General features: G+C 45.0%; 1 protein-coding gene and 1 long non-coding RNA gene across 2 annotated transcripts; both read left to right on the top strand.

The window, feature by feature from the left end:
• The first annotated feature begins 382 nt into the window (after positions 1-382).
• On the top strand, positions 383-3,934 carry LOC136356718 (uncharacterized). The gene is made up of 3 exons (XR_010741648.1): positions 383-1,046; positions 2,139-2,210; positions 3,546-3,934. It is a non-coding gene; the product is annotated as an uncharacterized lncRNA (long non-coding RNA).
• An 11,256-nt stretch (positions 3,935-15,190) lies between these two features.
• Positions 15,191-15,751, top strand: LOC136356631 (uncharacterized). The gene has a single exon (XM_066310877.1). It carries the CDS (start codon positions 15,191-15,193, stop codon positions 15,749-15,751), a length of 561 nt encoding a protein of 186 aa, XP_066166974.1.
• Positions 15,752-16,111: the final 360 nt, after the last annotated feature.

Here is a 16,111-nt window from a genome sequence, read left to right as displayed (position 1 = left end):
AAAAGAAGGAAACTTGTTTGAATTTCCAAAAAATAACTGCACATGAGAAAAATCTCAAAAAAAAAATCACCAAATGGAGTTCACCACTACAGTAACTTGCAGTAAAATTGGCGCATGCTTTTGAGCAGTGTAGTCATTCCAAAAAAAAAAAAGAATTCGTCAAACCCTCAGCCCTCTCTAAAAATCCCTGGGAAGAAATGTTCCTCACCTCCCCTATTCCTGTACTTCTCTGATCAACGGGCCCAAGCACCCTGGACCCCACCTGCCAGTGGCCCAGCACCCCATCCCACTCTCCTTCTCTTTCCCATCTCTTTCCTTGCAGATATTTCATCGAACACATAGGATGCGAGCCGAAAGTCGTCGCCTCCAAGCCGCCCATTCCTCCTCTGCCCGCGAATCTCACTGCAAGGCTGTGCAAAGCTGACGACGCCTCTGCCCCGCCTCTGCCCGATGCCCTGCCGCGCCCAGCGCTGCCCTCGCAGCCGCTGCGCCCAACCGACGCCGTCCCTCTGCCCGGAGCGACGAGACGCTACAAACTCGACCGTTGCTTCCTCCGTCTGCAAAGCCGCCGACCTGCGTCTGCCGTCTGCAAAGCCGACGCCCCTGCCTCCGTGTCTCCCGGCTGCAAAGCCGGCCTCGCAGCGCGCCTCGCCAACCCGGAGCCGCCGCCCTCTGCCAAAGCCGACGCCCGAAGCGACAAGGCGAGACCGACCGCCCCTGGCTTCCTCTGACTACCCCTGCACTCCCTCTGCAATCCCTGCGCAAAGCCGACGCCTGCTGCCCGCCGTGTTCCCCGCCGACCACCGCCTGCGCGCGCGAGAGACGCCGAACGCGTCACGACAACCTCCGCGTCCGCCTCTCGCTCCTCCCTCGCCTATAAATCGAACCCTCGCGCTAGCTAACTCTCCAGACCACCTTCAACCTCCACTCCTAAAGCGGAAGCCCTAAACCCTCTGATTCACCGGGAACGGCCGCGCCACCGTCGCGCCCCGCGCCGGCCAAACAGAACGCCGCCGCTGAGCCCACACCATCGAGCCGTCGCCTCGGTGAGTTTCCTCTCGATTCCTCGCGCCATCAGGCTCATAGGACCTCCATAAATCCATTTTCGAAATCTCTTTTATGACCCCTCGACCGGAGAGCCGCCGCCACCATTGCCGCCGCCGACCGCCTCGGGAGCTCGTCGCCACGCCACCTCGGACCGCCTCCGCCCAAAAAGAACGCGGGGTAAGCCACCACATAGTCCCTAGGTGCTTCCCTGTCCTTTAATCGAGTCGCCGTTCGCCATAGCCGCCGGCCGCCATCATACCGAACCACTGCCGCCGCTTGCCATGGCCAGCCGCCTCTAGCCACCCCCGGCCACGCCACCGCCACTAGGAGATGCACGTGAACCTCCTCTAGCCACCCCTGCCTCTGCCCTAGCCAGCCCCGCGGCCGCTCGCCGCCGGCCAGCCCATCCGGAGCCGCCCTCGTGCTCCCCTCTGTCTGTTGCGAACGGAGGAAGAAGACAGGACCTGTTCGTAAATAAGAAAAACTCTAGGGCTCTTGATACAAAGCGCCAATACACTTACATGTTGGACCGAGACCTAGATCTCAATAGCCGCAAGATTAGGGTCTGTTCTGTGAAACATCGAGACACTTACATGTGGACCCCACTGTTTAAAGTGGATGCGCGCTACCGTAATACGTTTTGCATGTAGGAAAGCGTACTCTATATAGTACGCTTCAGCCTTTTGTAAAGAGAAATTAATAAATCTAAGAAAATGGTTTCGGTTAATTATTTATGCACTATAAAATGCTGAAACTTTGTAAAATCATAGAAAATTCATTTTAACTCCGATTGAGGTGAACCAAATTTCGTTAGATTCATAATAATGTTGTCTTTAATACTGTACACTCAAATTATCACCACTGTTGTGAAAATTTTCACTAATTTAAATTTGAATAGTAAACTTCGTATTTACCGTACTTTAAATATTAGAAACACGATAACTTGCACATACAACATCAGGTTTAGGCGATTCTTTCTCATTTATATTAAATCACTCTCTTTACACTGAACATGTTCATGCACCATGCATCATATTTTATCTTGGAGTTTTATTGGATGTTCATTTGAATGTACGTTTAAATTTAATTAGAGGACGAATCGATTGTTGCCGTTGGCGAGAGTGTGCAGGACCAAGAGTTATTTGAGGAACCAACTGAGCAAGGCAAGTCCTATTCAATTCCTACTTCGATCATGTTGAATCCTATATCTTCGCAAATGCTTTATTATTTTATAAATTGCATGCGATGTTTTATAAAGAAAATGGGGTATTGGTAGAAATAACCTAATTGCTGCATTACCTACCTTGATATATTGATTATCGTTGAAGCCCTAGGCTGAGAATATGTGTGTGTTGTACATGCACAATGTGGGTATATTCGAGCTGCTACTATAGCTACTTGCTTAGCCATGCTTAGAAAATTTCCAATGGTTATATATGACATGGTAATCATTCTTTACAAATGGAATATTTTTATAGAGGAGTTGCCTTTGTTGTTTATGAAGATTGGAAACTGAAAATAATGATTTTAGACTTGGGCGGCAAGTGGTGTGCATATGGTAGTAGTTGCGCACCGATAGGGGGAGTGTTCGCCTAGGTCAATTAAGGACTGAACTACGTGTCACCAACTAAGATTACAGTGCAACCACATGTGTTGGTTATGGGGCAACCTTAGCTTATTATGTTGCTTATTGCTTAACCTTGCATTGGGAGGCCGTTGTAGTAGGGACTAGTCTGAGCAATGGTTCATAGGAGCTACACATGTGACCCTCTATGGGAACGGTTGTGTTCGCCATATGGCATGGGCGTCTGAGCATATCCAATATTACTGATAGTGCCTCGTTGAGGGAACGGATGTGTTCGCCTCACGGCGTTAGGATTAGGTTGGGGCCCATCTTTCCTAGTGGCATTGGTTCATGGCCATTGTGGAGAAACACTCTCCGTGCGCATGCAAGGTTAATCTTTGAGCAATGTAGTGGCTTCGTCATAGGCTAGCAAAACAGGTACCGGTTTGGTATCGCGTGGCATGGTTTACATGATTGCTAGCTCGTGTCATGTGCGTAAAGTGCACAAACTCTGCAGAGTCTAAACTAATTGATTAGCCGTGCTCACGGTCATGAGCGACTTGGTGAAATGATACAAGTATAATGTTCGTGACTTTTGTTAAGTAAATTCTGAAATGGGTATGGTAAATAATGGTGATGATTTATGCCCAGCATGGGTTAAGAATAAAATTGTTACTTGTTGCCATGGAGGGCACAAGGATGGCACTATGATAACATTAATGTTACTATTACTGTTGTTTATCCTTTGATTTACAAAATTTCGTTGCAATCTACTATTATTTACTATTGTGAAACAAAATTTGCTTTATGCTGAAAATGAGCCACAAATATAGCCATCCTTGATCTCAGCTTACAATAATCCTAGGTTTCCCAAGGTTTGGGTAGGACTTGCCAATACCTAGTGTATTGACCCACCTATTGTTGTTGTTTTTAGACTTGGATGCAGGATGTGAGGTGCCTAGTGACGATTACTTTGCACCGGGTACCGGAGTTTTTGAGGACGGTTCTTTCTAGGGTGATTCTTAGTCGGTTGCCTGTGTGGTTTGGTAGATGGGCATACCGGAACATATATATCTTTATCTTTTCCGCTGCGTTTAAACTCTTTTATTTGGCCGGTCGGCCTAACTACTATGTAAGACCTATGCACCGTTAAGTTATGAGAACCACTTATCTACTTATATGTCAAGTATGATTGTATGGATGTGATAACAATGTTGTGGACGCGTGTACTAGCCATTGATCATGGGACTAGTACAGTGTACGCTCCAGGTATTCGGGAATTCAATCCCCGGGTGCCGACATTTCTGGTATTCAAATATTTTCCGAGTATATGAATGCCAGCTTAGTATTATGTTCATGTTATACTGATTATACTGCTAGCTTATCTGGGAGATGCATCGGTACGGGTATAATGTTTGCTTATGCAATTACTCTATGTCATGACGATGATATTAGAGTAGTATCTGGTAGTTTAGGCATGGTGTCTAGATTACGGGATATCATTATTTGGGGTTATATGCTGCCGATGAGAGGTGGGCCGCTGATGGTGATAGCTCAGTACGGGTATTCACTACTAGAAAAATCATTTGTTGCCACGAAAAAAATCGTGGCATCAATACTCAAATTGTGGCAATAGATACATCTTGCCACAATTGTAAAATCGTTGCTAGCCGTGGTAATAGGTTATTGCAACGATTTTTATTTTGTGGTAATAAATTTAGATGTTGCCACGGAATGGATGTGGCAAAAAGTCATATTGCAACACTTCACATCGTTGTAATAAAAATTATTGCCACCACTCCATATGTGGTATTAGTTTTACGTACCAAATTAAAAGTTCAAATATTAATCTATCATCCTATCTATTTATCTACTTATTTTTTTGATTTTGTGTCTTGGCTAGGATTCGAACCCAAGACCTATCCTTCACGCGTGCTCTCCTTTACCAACTCATCTACGCATCAATTCTGTTGGAAAATGCATATCGTTCCATTTGAGCCTAGCTAACTGAGATTTGAATCATAGATTTGAATATCTAAAAGATTTCAAATGAAAAAGTTATCACCTATAAAATTGTAGATCTCGTCGAGAGCTATAATTTCCATATAAAATTTGTCTCAATCCGTGTCCATATGAAAAAATTAATTTAAATTATGAGACGACAATTTTTTTATTGCAATGAATTTGTTGATCGTGGCAAAAAAAAAATAGTGAAAAGTACCATGTACTATATAAATTGCCACAAAAATTAAAATTGTGGCGATAGAACATGTTTTTTTGCAACAGTACGATTTTTTGTGGCGATATATCATTTTCTATTGCAACAAAAGTATTAAATAAAACAACGATTATAAATCGTTGCAATAAAAAATAATTATTTGCCACAGAAAAATTATCATTGCAATAGTATAATATATTGCTACGAATTATTTTTTGTTGCAATAATTTGGTGGCAATAGCTCAATTATCTTGTAGTGATTCCTCCGTGTGTGTATATAGTCCTAAGTTAATTTCTTGGGGAGGGTACTCCTCCGTATTTAACCCCGGTTGTATGATCATGACGGGTTGTCGTAAGGAACTCGACAGTCAGGGGTGGCTTCTCGAAGTACCAGGAGGGCATCGGGTAGAGGGTATTAGCTAGTTAATCATATAATTAGAATGTATGTATACTATGTATACTAGAAGTATAGGAATATATTTTCTTTCTATTTTCTTTCCACTTAGCTTAGATATTTTAGTATGAGAATGAGTAGCTCCATGCTTGTGTGTCACTCTACCCTTTGATTTATCTTAACCCCTACTTAGACTATGATTATTACAAGTAATATATAAATTATTAGTATAGTTCTCTCTATTATGATCTTCCCATGGGATTAAACAAATATGATACCCTTGGAATACTCTCGGGTGAAATGCTACAATGGTATATCCGTGCGCTTGTGGATGAACTCTGTAACCATAATATATCAAGAGTATTTCTGCGCCATTGTTGGGAATTATATTTCTAGTAATGTCGTTAAGAAATACCAACAGCGAGTCCTCTTCACCCTTGACACAGTAAAGAAACTGGAAGTTTGGACTGAGGTGCTGCTGGATACAGGCTAATCAAGGCCGGCCTTGATGCCAACATGGTTGACAACGACTTCCACCATCAGAGCTTGGCCATCCTGAACTAGTGGAGCTGACGGTGTTGGCTCTATACCAGTCCTATGGACATCAGTCAAACTCAACCTGATGACTTGGAGGAGGCTGCGCTAGACATGGTTTTTGCGCATCTCTTAAAGGTGGCGCAATGCCTGTCCTGAAATTGGGATTGCTAAGACACACGCTGCAACCAAGATCATCGATGTAAAAGACGCTACCCTAGAGAACGCGGAAGATGCCCCTAAAGATCTAGAGCTAGCTTGGTCAGTGCCTCTAATCCTGCATCAACTTTATCGTGCAAAGAGAGGAAACATTATCAGCATGTGACCCTTGCTGAGCCAGTGACAAAGCAAAGGAGGCTGGTGACTCCTCCCCACATCGTGAGCGAACAGGACTACTTCGCCTAGGCAATGTTGGACGACGACGAAGCCGGGACGATACACCTCGATGGTTCGGCGATATTGTTTCCAACACTGTTTCCGGCCAATGCGCGTTCTGAATTTGGCAAGATTCAATCTCCTTTGATTATGTGTCGATATACATCTCCAAATCTGAGTCTATCTTGTCAAATTTCGCTCTTAACACCGGATTCCCTAGCACTGGGCTTCCTCTTGGGACTTAGCAACTAACTCCTTGGCCCAGTGATGTGTTGGTTAGGCACAACTAGTTAATGAACATGTTAGTTCTATAGTAGAGCCACCATGTGTTGAGTTTAAACATGTTATTCACATTGCTAGTGTCACGACCGGGAATAACCCAACAGGCGTTCCTTACGTGCGTGCATTATTCCTTGTCCCAGGAGGCAAGGTACACCAAAAGTTGATACAATTCAGAGTTTAACAAGCGGAAGCGTAAATAGTTAATTTATTACATGGGCGGCGAAGGCCCAGCACACCAGAAGACAAACGACAAACAGCGGAAGACTAGGGCGACGACCACAGGCGCTTGACGGCAGGCACGAGCTAGACACCAAAGCCTTCATCTTCCAGGAACTCCTCTTCTGAGTTTAGGAAAAATTGAGCAAGACTGAGTACAACCACCGTACTCAACAAGACACACCCACAAGTGCAGGATAAATGCAAGGGAGTACAAGGGGGTTATAATATAAAGGGTTAGGGTTTGCAGTAAACAGCATTAAAAGACACTTAGTTGCTCAAAGCTATTTTGTAAATACGATTCTAGAGCTATACAAGATTATTAAACAAGGCCGTCAACCCACACGAACCTGCCTTAACCCAAGGCCTACGATGATTCAGACCGAACTGGCAACCCGACCCTGGGTCCCAGCTCGTCCCAAGCCAACCCAGGCCAACCATTCCACATTTTAGTTGTTAAGCAGGTTTTAAGAATTAAAACACTAACTTGGGTACATTGCTCGGCTTGCCCATAACCGAGGGCGCGGCTATTCGAATAGATTATACTCTGATCAGAGGTGTACATCTTTACCCACAAGACACATCTTCCTCACGTGTAACCACGTGCCACATACCACCACGGTATACGGACGGAAGATGTGACATAGTTTCCAACCCATCCTAGCCATAGACAAGAGTACCGACCCAACCCCACCTACGGCCGGAACCTCCGGGACAGGTAGGCAGGACTGAGCCCCTAGCAGCAGGACACCGGCCCTGTGCCATGACATCTCGACTACCGGGCCGCAGCTCGTGTAGCCTTCATTTGCCCTAGAGATGTCCATCGACCCCCGACTTCGTCCATCTCCATCCGTGTACTTTTGTTTATAACCAGACTGAGCCACAAACTAAGCCTTACCCACTAGACATGTGGAAGTACGGTAGTGCTTTGCAACAGAGGCCCGAAGACCGGTCCCTATATGGCCGAGGTGTGACTGTCAAAACCATGCACCCCGAGCCCAGCCTAAAACCATTTTGAGGATTTTGAATAGAGGGGGAGGTGTGAATCCAATTCCACAATAGTCCAACAATTACATAGTGTCCAGGTGAAAAGAGTATTCCCAAAGTCTAGAGTTGTAAAACCACCTAATGTTGCCTAATTAACCAGCGAAGCATCTACCTAAATTCATACTATATATAGAAAATATTTGAATTCAAATTCAAATTTGAAACGGGTATATAAACTTTTGACTTATAAACTTTAGGTCTATAAACTTTAGATGTATAGAAATACTATATATAGAAAATATTTGAATTCAAATTCAAATTTGAATCAGATATAATTCAAATTCAAATTTGAATCGGGTATGTAATCTTTTGACTTATAAACATTAGGTCTATAAACTTTAGATGTATAGAAATACTATATATAGAAAATATTTGAATTCAAATTCAAATTTGAAACGGGTATATAAACTTTTGACTTATAAACTTTAGGTCTATAAACTTTAGGTGTATAAACTTTAGATATATAGAAATACTATATATAAAAAATATTTGAACTCAAATTCAAATTTGAATCGGATATATAAACTTTTGACTTATAAACTTTTGGTCTCTAAACTTTAGATGTGTAAACTTGAGGTGTATAAACTTTAGGTGCATAAATTTACTAAAATAGGAAAGTAATGCGGTGCCAAAAAAGAAAACCAGGTGGAGGGGGGGGGGGTGAATTGATCGCTACCCGATCGCCCTTGCGATCGACCTTGAAGAGGATGCAGCAGCTGGAGGGGGTGCAGGCGATGCCCAGGATCACCTAGAGGTGTGAGGCCCTCCGCCCTTTCCTTAGATTTTTGAAGTTTTTCTTCTTCTTTTTTGCGTTTGCCGGGAAAGGCGAACAATGTACATTCGGCCTCTTCCCTCCTTATTGTAGCCGAAAACGTCCCTTTGGGTATTTGGAATGTATGACTCTATCTTAGCCACTTTTTATGGTCGATGCCTTTGGCGTATATGATTATGTCATTTTCGTATTATGTAATATTTCCTCTTCTTTCGCCAATTCTTACTATACAAATCGTCTTTTGCCCTTTCTGCACAGTTTAACAGGGTGTTCGCCAAAAATTGTGTATTCGGCGAAGCAAAAACAAGAAATTTGTGGCGTTGAAGGGTTTGCCAACGGTGCGATGCCCATTTCGGCCTGTTTATTGCGAAATAGTGATAAACGGCCGCAGCTATAAGGTTTTTAAGGTTGCCGACTGGCTACAGGCGCTGACAGCTTTCGCACTTCTTGACTTGCTCAACACAGACTTTCAGCATGGTGGGCCAGTATACTCCTTGTTGAAACACTTTGGAGGCAACTGTTCTTGCGGCCTGGTGTGCGCCACAGAGCCCCTGGTGTATGCACTGAAGCAAAGGTTAGAGTATGCCGGAGCGATATAGTTGGCCCGAGACCATTTTGTATTTCGCGGCTCTGAGCTGTAAGCGCTTTGCTTCTGCTTCATCTTCCGGGAGCCAGCCGTTCTTGAAGTATCTTACGAATGGGGTTCGCCAGTCTGTTGGATCCTCGCCCAGTTCTGTCTGGTCGATTGCCATGACATCTAGGCCCTCTGCGGGCACACTTGGTGCGTATAGGACTTCGAAAAAGATGCTCGGCGAATGTGGGCCCCCATAAGCAGTAGATTTCGCCAAGGCGTCTTCTTCCTCGTTCTGGCCTCTAGATAAATGTTCAACCATTATGCCAGCGAAGCACTTTTCCATAGACCGAACAGCCTCCAAATACTTCTTCATTCCTTCTTCCTTTGCCTCAAAGGAGTTATGAACGTGACCTGCCACCAACTTGGAGTCGGTTCGGATGAGCAAGCGCCGAACCCCCAATGTTTTCGCTTTTTTTAGGCCCAGAAGAATAACTTTGTATTCTGCTGCGTTGTTGGTTGTGTCGAACTGCAGCCTTGCGACATACCGAATCGGCACACCCCCTGGCGAAGTGAGTACCGCCGCAACGCCCGCCCACTTGTGCGACCACGAGCCGTCGGAGTACATCACCCAGGGTTGTTCGACGGGCTCGGGCTCAGGGGCGAATGCCAGTGTCCATTCAGCCACGAAGTTAGCTAGCACTTGAGACTTGACAGCAGTGCGGGCAACAAAATGCAAGTCGAAAGGGGATAGCTCCGCCGCCCACTTGCTGAGTCGACCAGTAACTTCCTTGCCTCGGAGTACTTCGCCCAAAGGGTACTGCGATGACACCGTGACTTTGTGGGCTTGAAAGTAGTGTTTAAGCTTGCACGAAGCCATCACTAGGGCGTAAGCAAGCTTCTCCATTTCAATGTATCTTTTCTTTGCTCCTTGCAATGCTTCGGAGACAAAATAGACCGGTTTCTGGCCTGACTCTGTTTCTTGGATGAGAGCAGCACTGACTGCCACTGGCGAAGCTACCAGGTATAGTAGCAGTTCGCTTCCTGGTGCTTTGCTGATCAGAGCGGGCGGGCTTTGTAGATATTGCTTTAGCTTGTCGAACGCTGCTTGGCATACGGGTGCCCCGGAGGGTCTTGAAGAAGGTCAAACCTCTTTCGGCTGCCTTTGAGAGGAATCGACTGAGTGCCGTAATTCGGCCTGCGCGCTTTTGTACTTCACGTACGCTCGACAGAGGCTTCATTTGATGAATGGCATCGATTTTCTCGGGGTTTTCCTCGATGCCTCTTTCAGAAACAAGGAAACCCAACAACTTGCCCGCATGAACACCAAAAACACATTTCTCAGGATTCAGTTTCATACCCGCCGCGCGTAAGTTGTTGAAGGTCTCCTGTAGGTTGAACACGTGGTCGAAAGCCTTGCTGCTTTTTACGATGATATCGTCGACATAAGATTCCACATTTCGCCCCAACTGCTTGTAAAGGACCTTGTACACCATCCTGGCGAAGGTTGTGCCGGCATTCCTCAGGCCGAAAGACATCCTGAGGTGACAAAAGGTGCCAAATGGCGTGATGAAGGCTGTCTTAGGGATGTCGGCCGAGTTCATGTGGATCTGGTGATAGCCGGAATATGCATCCAAGAAGCTGATGAGTTCGCAGCCAGCTGTCGAATCCACGAGTTGGTCGATCCGTGGCAAGGGGAAATCGTCCTTCGGATATGCCTTGTTTAGGTCTATGAAATCGACACACATGCGCCATTTGCCGTTTGATTTTTCCGCACCAGCACTGGATTTGCCAGCCACTCAGGATGGTCGATCTCTTGGGCAATTTTTGGACTTCGACTTTTGCTGCATCTTGGCGATCAGCGGACATCTTGCGTAGCTTCTGTTTCCTTGGCTTGGCATCCGGCTTGACTGCCAGGTGATGCATGATGAGATATGTTGAAACACCTCCCACCTCATCGGGGCCCCAGGCGAAGATATCAATGTTTTTATTGAGTGCCTCTAGGATGTTCTCAGCCTCTTTTTCGCCCATGTCGCCCCCCAGCAATACGAGCTTTGTGGGGTCGGCGTCATCAATATGTATCTTGATTATCTTGCCGTGAGGGGCGGGCTTTGGCGCGTGCTTCGCCCGGTCATGTGGTTCGGCATCAACATTATGCACTGCTCTGTTGATTATGGCCAGATCGCATTTTGCAGCGGCCGAAGGCTGAAGCCCTTGACCACGATCACTCCTGCTGGGCCAGGCATCTTGAGCTTGAGATAGTTGTGGTGGGAAATGGCTTCGAACATGTTCAAGGTCGCACAGCCGAAGATGGCATTGTAGTTGTACGGGATGACGACAATGTCGAACAATATTTGCTCTTCACATCTGTTTTCGCCTGTGCCGAAAGCTACCAGAAATTGTGCTTGGCCTAGAACTTGAACTGCTTCTCCGCCGAAACCACGGTGCGAGGCTGGTGCTGGGGTAAGGGCTACGGTGGGCAATCACATCCTGGCATATGCTTCGGCGAAGATGACATCGGTCGAACTCCCTCCGTCGCCGTCGGTTGCCGTCCGTCGTCGGCCGAGCCCTCGTTTAGTTCGCCGTGTCACCCTCTACGCGTAGATGCCCTCCGTTTGCGCTGCCACGCCGTTGTTCGCCGATGAGCACGGGGTGCCGAGCCGCCGCTGGTGATGCGTCATCGTCGACGTCAGCGCCACGTCAGTCGTAGACCCGCGGTAGATCAGTTAGATCTCGGCCGTCCATTTCGTTCCGTAGACCGTTTCCGTGCACCCGGTCCACCGTGAACCCGAGCCCGCTGACACAATAAATCCTTTTTCCTTTTCAAAAATAATTCTTTATTGCGTCATAATCCAATTAAAATCTAAATAAATGATTTAATCCGGTTTAATCTTCAAAAATTCATAACTAATTCTTGTTAGCTCGGATTTAGTTGGTTCAAGTCGCTAAATTTTTCTAAAATCGAGATCTACATGTTAAAAATATCCACATGTGCTGTTTATGATTGTTTATGTACTGTTTTGGTGATTTTGCTCTTTTATGTTTAGATTCCGACGTTCTTGGAGAGTCCGATTTTGCAGGAAAAGACTTTGAAGAGTTCCAAGGCTAGCAAGGCAAGTCACACAGATCCCAAACAACCCTTTGAGCATGTTGATCCTGTTTAAAGCTATTGTTTCTATTCAACTATTGCATTTATTTTTGAATGTCATTGGGTGGGAATAACCTGTTGCCTTTGTTATAGCCTTAAGTTACTGATTACCTATACTTTGTCACTTGGTTAATAATTGGATTAGCTAGAACATTATATGGTTTTAGCTAAAGTAATTAGGATGCTTAGCCATGCTTAGAGACACAAGCTCATATGAATGGGATAATTAATGATTCACTATTACTTAATGATGGCTTAATAGTAGCTCGTGATGATTAATCATGATAGGTTGATTAATTAAGATGCCAACTAAAACATAGTAATAGTGGGTTGTGAGCACATGGTTTTGATGGTCGTGCTCATGACAATTAAGAACCGGTTCACGAGTTTCGGTTGTGAAACATTAACCGTGCCAACCACAAGCCAGCGTGGGCAACGGCTTTACCTTTTGTAGAGTGTGGTTCTTTGTAGAGCACCAGACTGAGAAGTGGCGGAGATAAGCCCACGGGGGTCGCTGGGGAGTCCATGCCTTGTTTTATAAGGGGTGATTATGATCCAGGAACGGTGCACTGCTTTGAATTGTGTTATGCGAAGGGTATTGTCACAATCTCTATTCGGGTACTTGATAAGTATCGTGATGCATGGTTGACATGATGTTGAGGTTGTGTCTTGTGGGTACAGTGGTACACCTCTGGCCAGAGTAAAACTATTCGAATAGCCGTGCCTGTGGTTATGGGCGGGTCGAACAATGTCTTTCGTGATTAGTCTCATACCTCTCACCATAATAAATGATGCTGTAATTGGTAATAACTTGTTTAGCTCCTGGTTTGGAGTGATATATTCCTGGTTTGGAGATAGAACTGTGCAGCCGGGAATGGTTGTTCAGAATGGGTGGGCCTATGCAACGGGTATGTTGTATAGCGTTGGATTAATATTGTTTAGTTAAATACTTAACTGTTTTATTAAATTCTGAAGTATTTATTAAATGCCATTTAAGCAAATGAGACTATATTATGCCATCCTTTGTTATCCCCTGCACTTGCATATTTGCTGCGTGGCTTGTTGAGTATATCATATACTCACCTTGCAATCATTCATCACAGGAGGAGTTCTACAGTGATGCTGAAGGTGTCGCCTGCGCTCTTTATTTTATTTTCCGCTGCTTAGATCTTTATTGTTTGAGAGGAACTATCTACCTCTGTAATGACTGTATATTCGCTTATCAATTAGAGTAATAATTGCAGTCTATTATCAATTTGTTATTGTGTGCCTCAGCTGATTCCTGGACGAGGGTTTACACACATGTAAGCGTTCGGACGTGACAAGTTTGTATCATAGCCTCCTTGACCCTAGGTTATGCCAAATGGTTACCTATAGAAGCCCTCTAAAAATGTTGAAAAAGTAGAATTGTTCTCCTCTCTTTCTCTTTTAATTAAACCAAGCTAATGGCACATGCAGATTATAATCTCTTTAATTGTTCTCATTCAAAATTTATTTATTATTCCTGTGTTATTAGTATTGTACATCTATTACTGTACTAATGTACCATTTACCAGCAAAAGTTTTACAACATTATTTTATTTAATCGTGTTGCAATATAATAAACTTAGCAAGTTGATTTTATAACTCTCTTTTATTTTATTTCTTTTGAAACTTGTTATTCAAAAGTGCAAAAATTTGTGATCCTGTTTTCAACTGCTTCAACTTATCTTGCAAGATTAGTTTACTTTATTTATTTACCTTTCACTTTGATTTTCTAACTTTATTCAATTTTATCCAAAAACTTGTGCTATTAATTTGATAAATGTCTTAACTCCCTCCTTTCACTTGTCTTTAGATGCCGCGCTTCAAGCCCGAGTACTTGTTCGGTATTGAGGGATTTGTCCAAGAGCTGCGTACGATGTCCTTTACCATAGGATTCGGGACTGCACCTTTGTATGCCTAGATTCCTCATGATCGTGATGAAGAGAAGTGTTGTGTCAAGGTCACTTTGAACAGTAATCGCGAAGATATCCCATCGGCGATGTTCGAGGCTGGAGGGGGAAGCTATCCTCATGCCTATCAGGAGGCGGCAAGGATCGCCATAGGAGAGCTCCGCGACCGTTACAATGATCTGTTGGCCGACACTGAGTATCGCTATCATCCTCGTCAACCCCAGGGAAGTGACTATGGCAGCTATCTTGAACCTAAAGGAATTGAGAATGATGCTACCACAAGACATTTGGTCGAGATGCTATGGGCCATGGATGAGTCCCTCGCTGAAGTCATGTCAGCTGCTCAGGCTTGCGAAGACCGGAATCGTGGTAAGATCTGCAAGCTGGAGGACAAAGTGGATCGTTTGGATAAGGAACTGGCCGCGTTGAAGGGAGAAGCACCACCACAGACGGCTAGGGTTCATCTTACCGCAAGGAAAAGAGCTCTTTTTATCCCTCGCTACCAGTTGGTGCCTAAGGTTCGTGTGCTGGAAAAAGAAGCTGCCCCAGCCCCAGTGGATCCTCCGGTCGTTAACATAAGTGATGATGATGGAGAAGATTCAAAGCGCACCCATTCAAAGGTTGAGTGGGGTGCTACTCAAGATGATGGGGACGAGCCGAACGAGCCTTCACTCAACTCCGACGCCAGGAAAACCTAGATGTCTTGTTAAGTCGTTGCCTTAGTTCATTGTTTTAGTTTGCTTGTTTAAGTTTGGTTGTGTGTGAGGGTCTTGAATGTGGTTTACATCATTGGTGGGATGTAAATGCATGTGTTTGTTTGCTTTCGAGTGTTAGGAAGTTTGAGTTAAGTGATGTGGGAGCCTTCAGTTTTATGTAATAATGAAACTAAGTTCAGATCAATAAAAGTCAAGTTAATAGAAATTAATTCCCTGTCCTAAGTAGTTTTCCCCCTTGTTTCTCTTCTGGTGCTCTTGCCTTTGCCAGATGGTGCTCACTCGCAGCAATGGAAATGGGCCCAACAACAACAACAACAATGGAGAGAATCCACGCTTGCCCAAGTCCTAGCTCAACAGGCTCAACTTATGAACATGATGAAGCAACTACTTCAGAACCAACAGAACCAAGGGAACAATCATGCTCCTCCCCAGAACAAGTTAGCAGAGTTTCTTTGTGTGAAGCCGCCCACTTTTTCCAGCACTACCAATCCTGTTGAGGCTGGTGATTGGCTGCACGCCATAGAAAAGAAGTTGGACTTGCTTCAGTGCACTGATCAAGAAAAGGTCTCCGCCTCTGAGTGGTGGGATCACTTCCGTCTCAACAGGGCTACTGCTGAACCAATCACTTGGCTTGAGTTCACTGCTGCTTTCAGGAAAACTCACATACCATCAGGAGTGGTGTCTCTCAAGAAGAAGAAGTTTAGGGCGCTCACTCAGGGATCTCGTTCTGTCACCGAGTACCTGCATGAATTTAATCGTCTGGCCCATTATGCCCCAGAGGATGTGCGCATAGATGAAGAGCGTCAGGAAAAGTTCTTGGAAGGATTGAATGATGAGCTTTCTTACCCGCTGATGACTGGGGATTATTCTGATTTCCAGAAGTTGGTGGATAAGGCCATTCGTCAGGAGGATATGTACAACCGAATGGAATAGAAGAAACACAGGATTGCTCACTTCAAAGCTCAGCAAGGGAACAGTCAGAGGCCGCGCCTCACTATGGGACCTCAGGCGGTGTCACAGGGAGGATCTTCGTCAGTTGTTCGTCCGCAGCGTCAGTTCTTCAACAACAATGCTAGCAACAACAACTGCAACCAAGCTCCACGTCCTGTTGCAACTCCAGTCCAGCACTAGCCTGTCAAGAGGGAGCAAGGAAACAAGCCAGGGGTGTGCTTCAACTGTGGTGAACCAGGTCATTACTCTGGCAAGTGTCCGAAGCCCCGACGTGTGAAGGCTGTTCCTGCACAGAATAACTCCGACGCACCAACGTCAAAGGCTCGTGTCAATCATGTTGCT

The sequence above is a fragment of the Oryza sativa genome, chromosome 5, assembly GCF_034140825.1.
Source record: "Oryza sativa Japonica Group chromosome 5, ASM3414082v1".
Classification (NCBI taxonomy): domain Eukaryota; kingdom Viridiplantae; phylum Streptophyta; class Magnoliopsida; order Poales; family Poaceae; genus Oryza; species Oryza sativa.
The sequence above is the reverse complement of the archived record's forward strand: the minus strand, read 5'-3'. Positions and strand labels throughout refer to the sequence as shown.

What these genes read in the sequence shown, in the direction of transcription:
- LOC136356631 (XM_066310877.1), top strand. Translation starts at nt 15,191, where the DNA reads ATGATGAAGCAACTACTTCAGAACCAACAGAACCAAGGGAACAATCAT.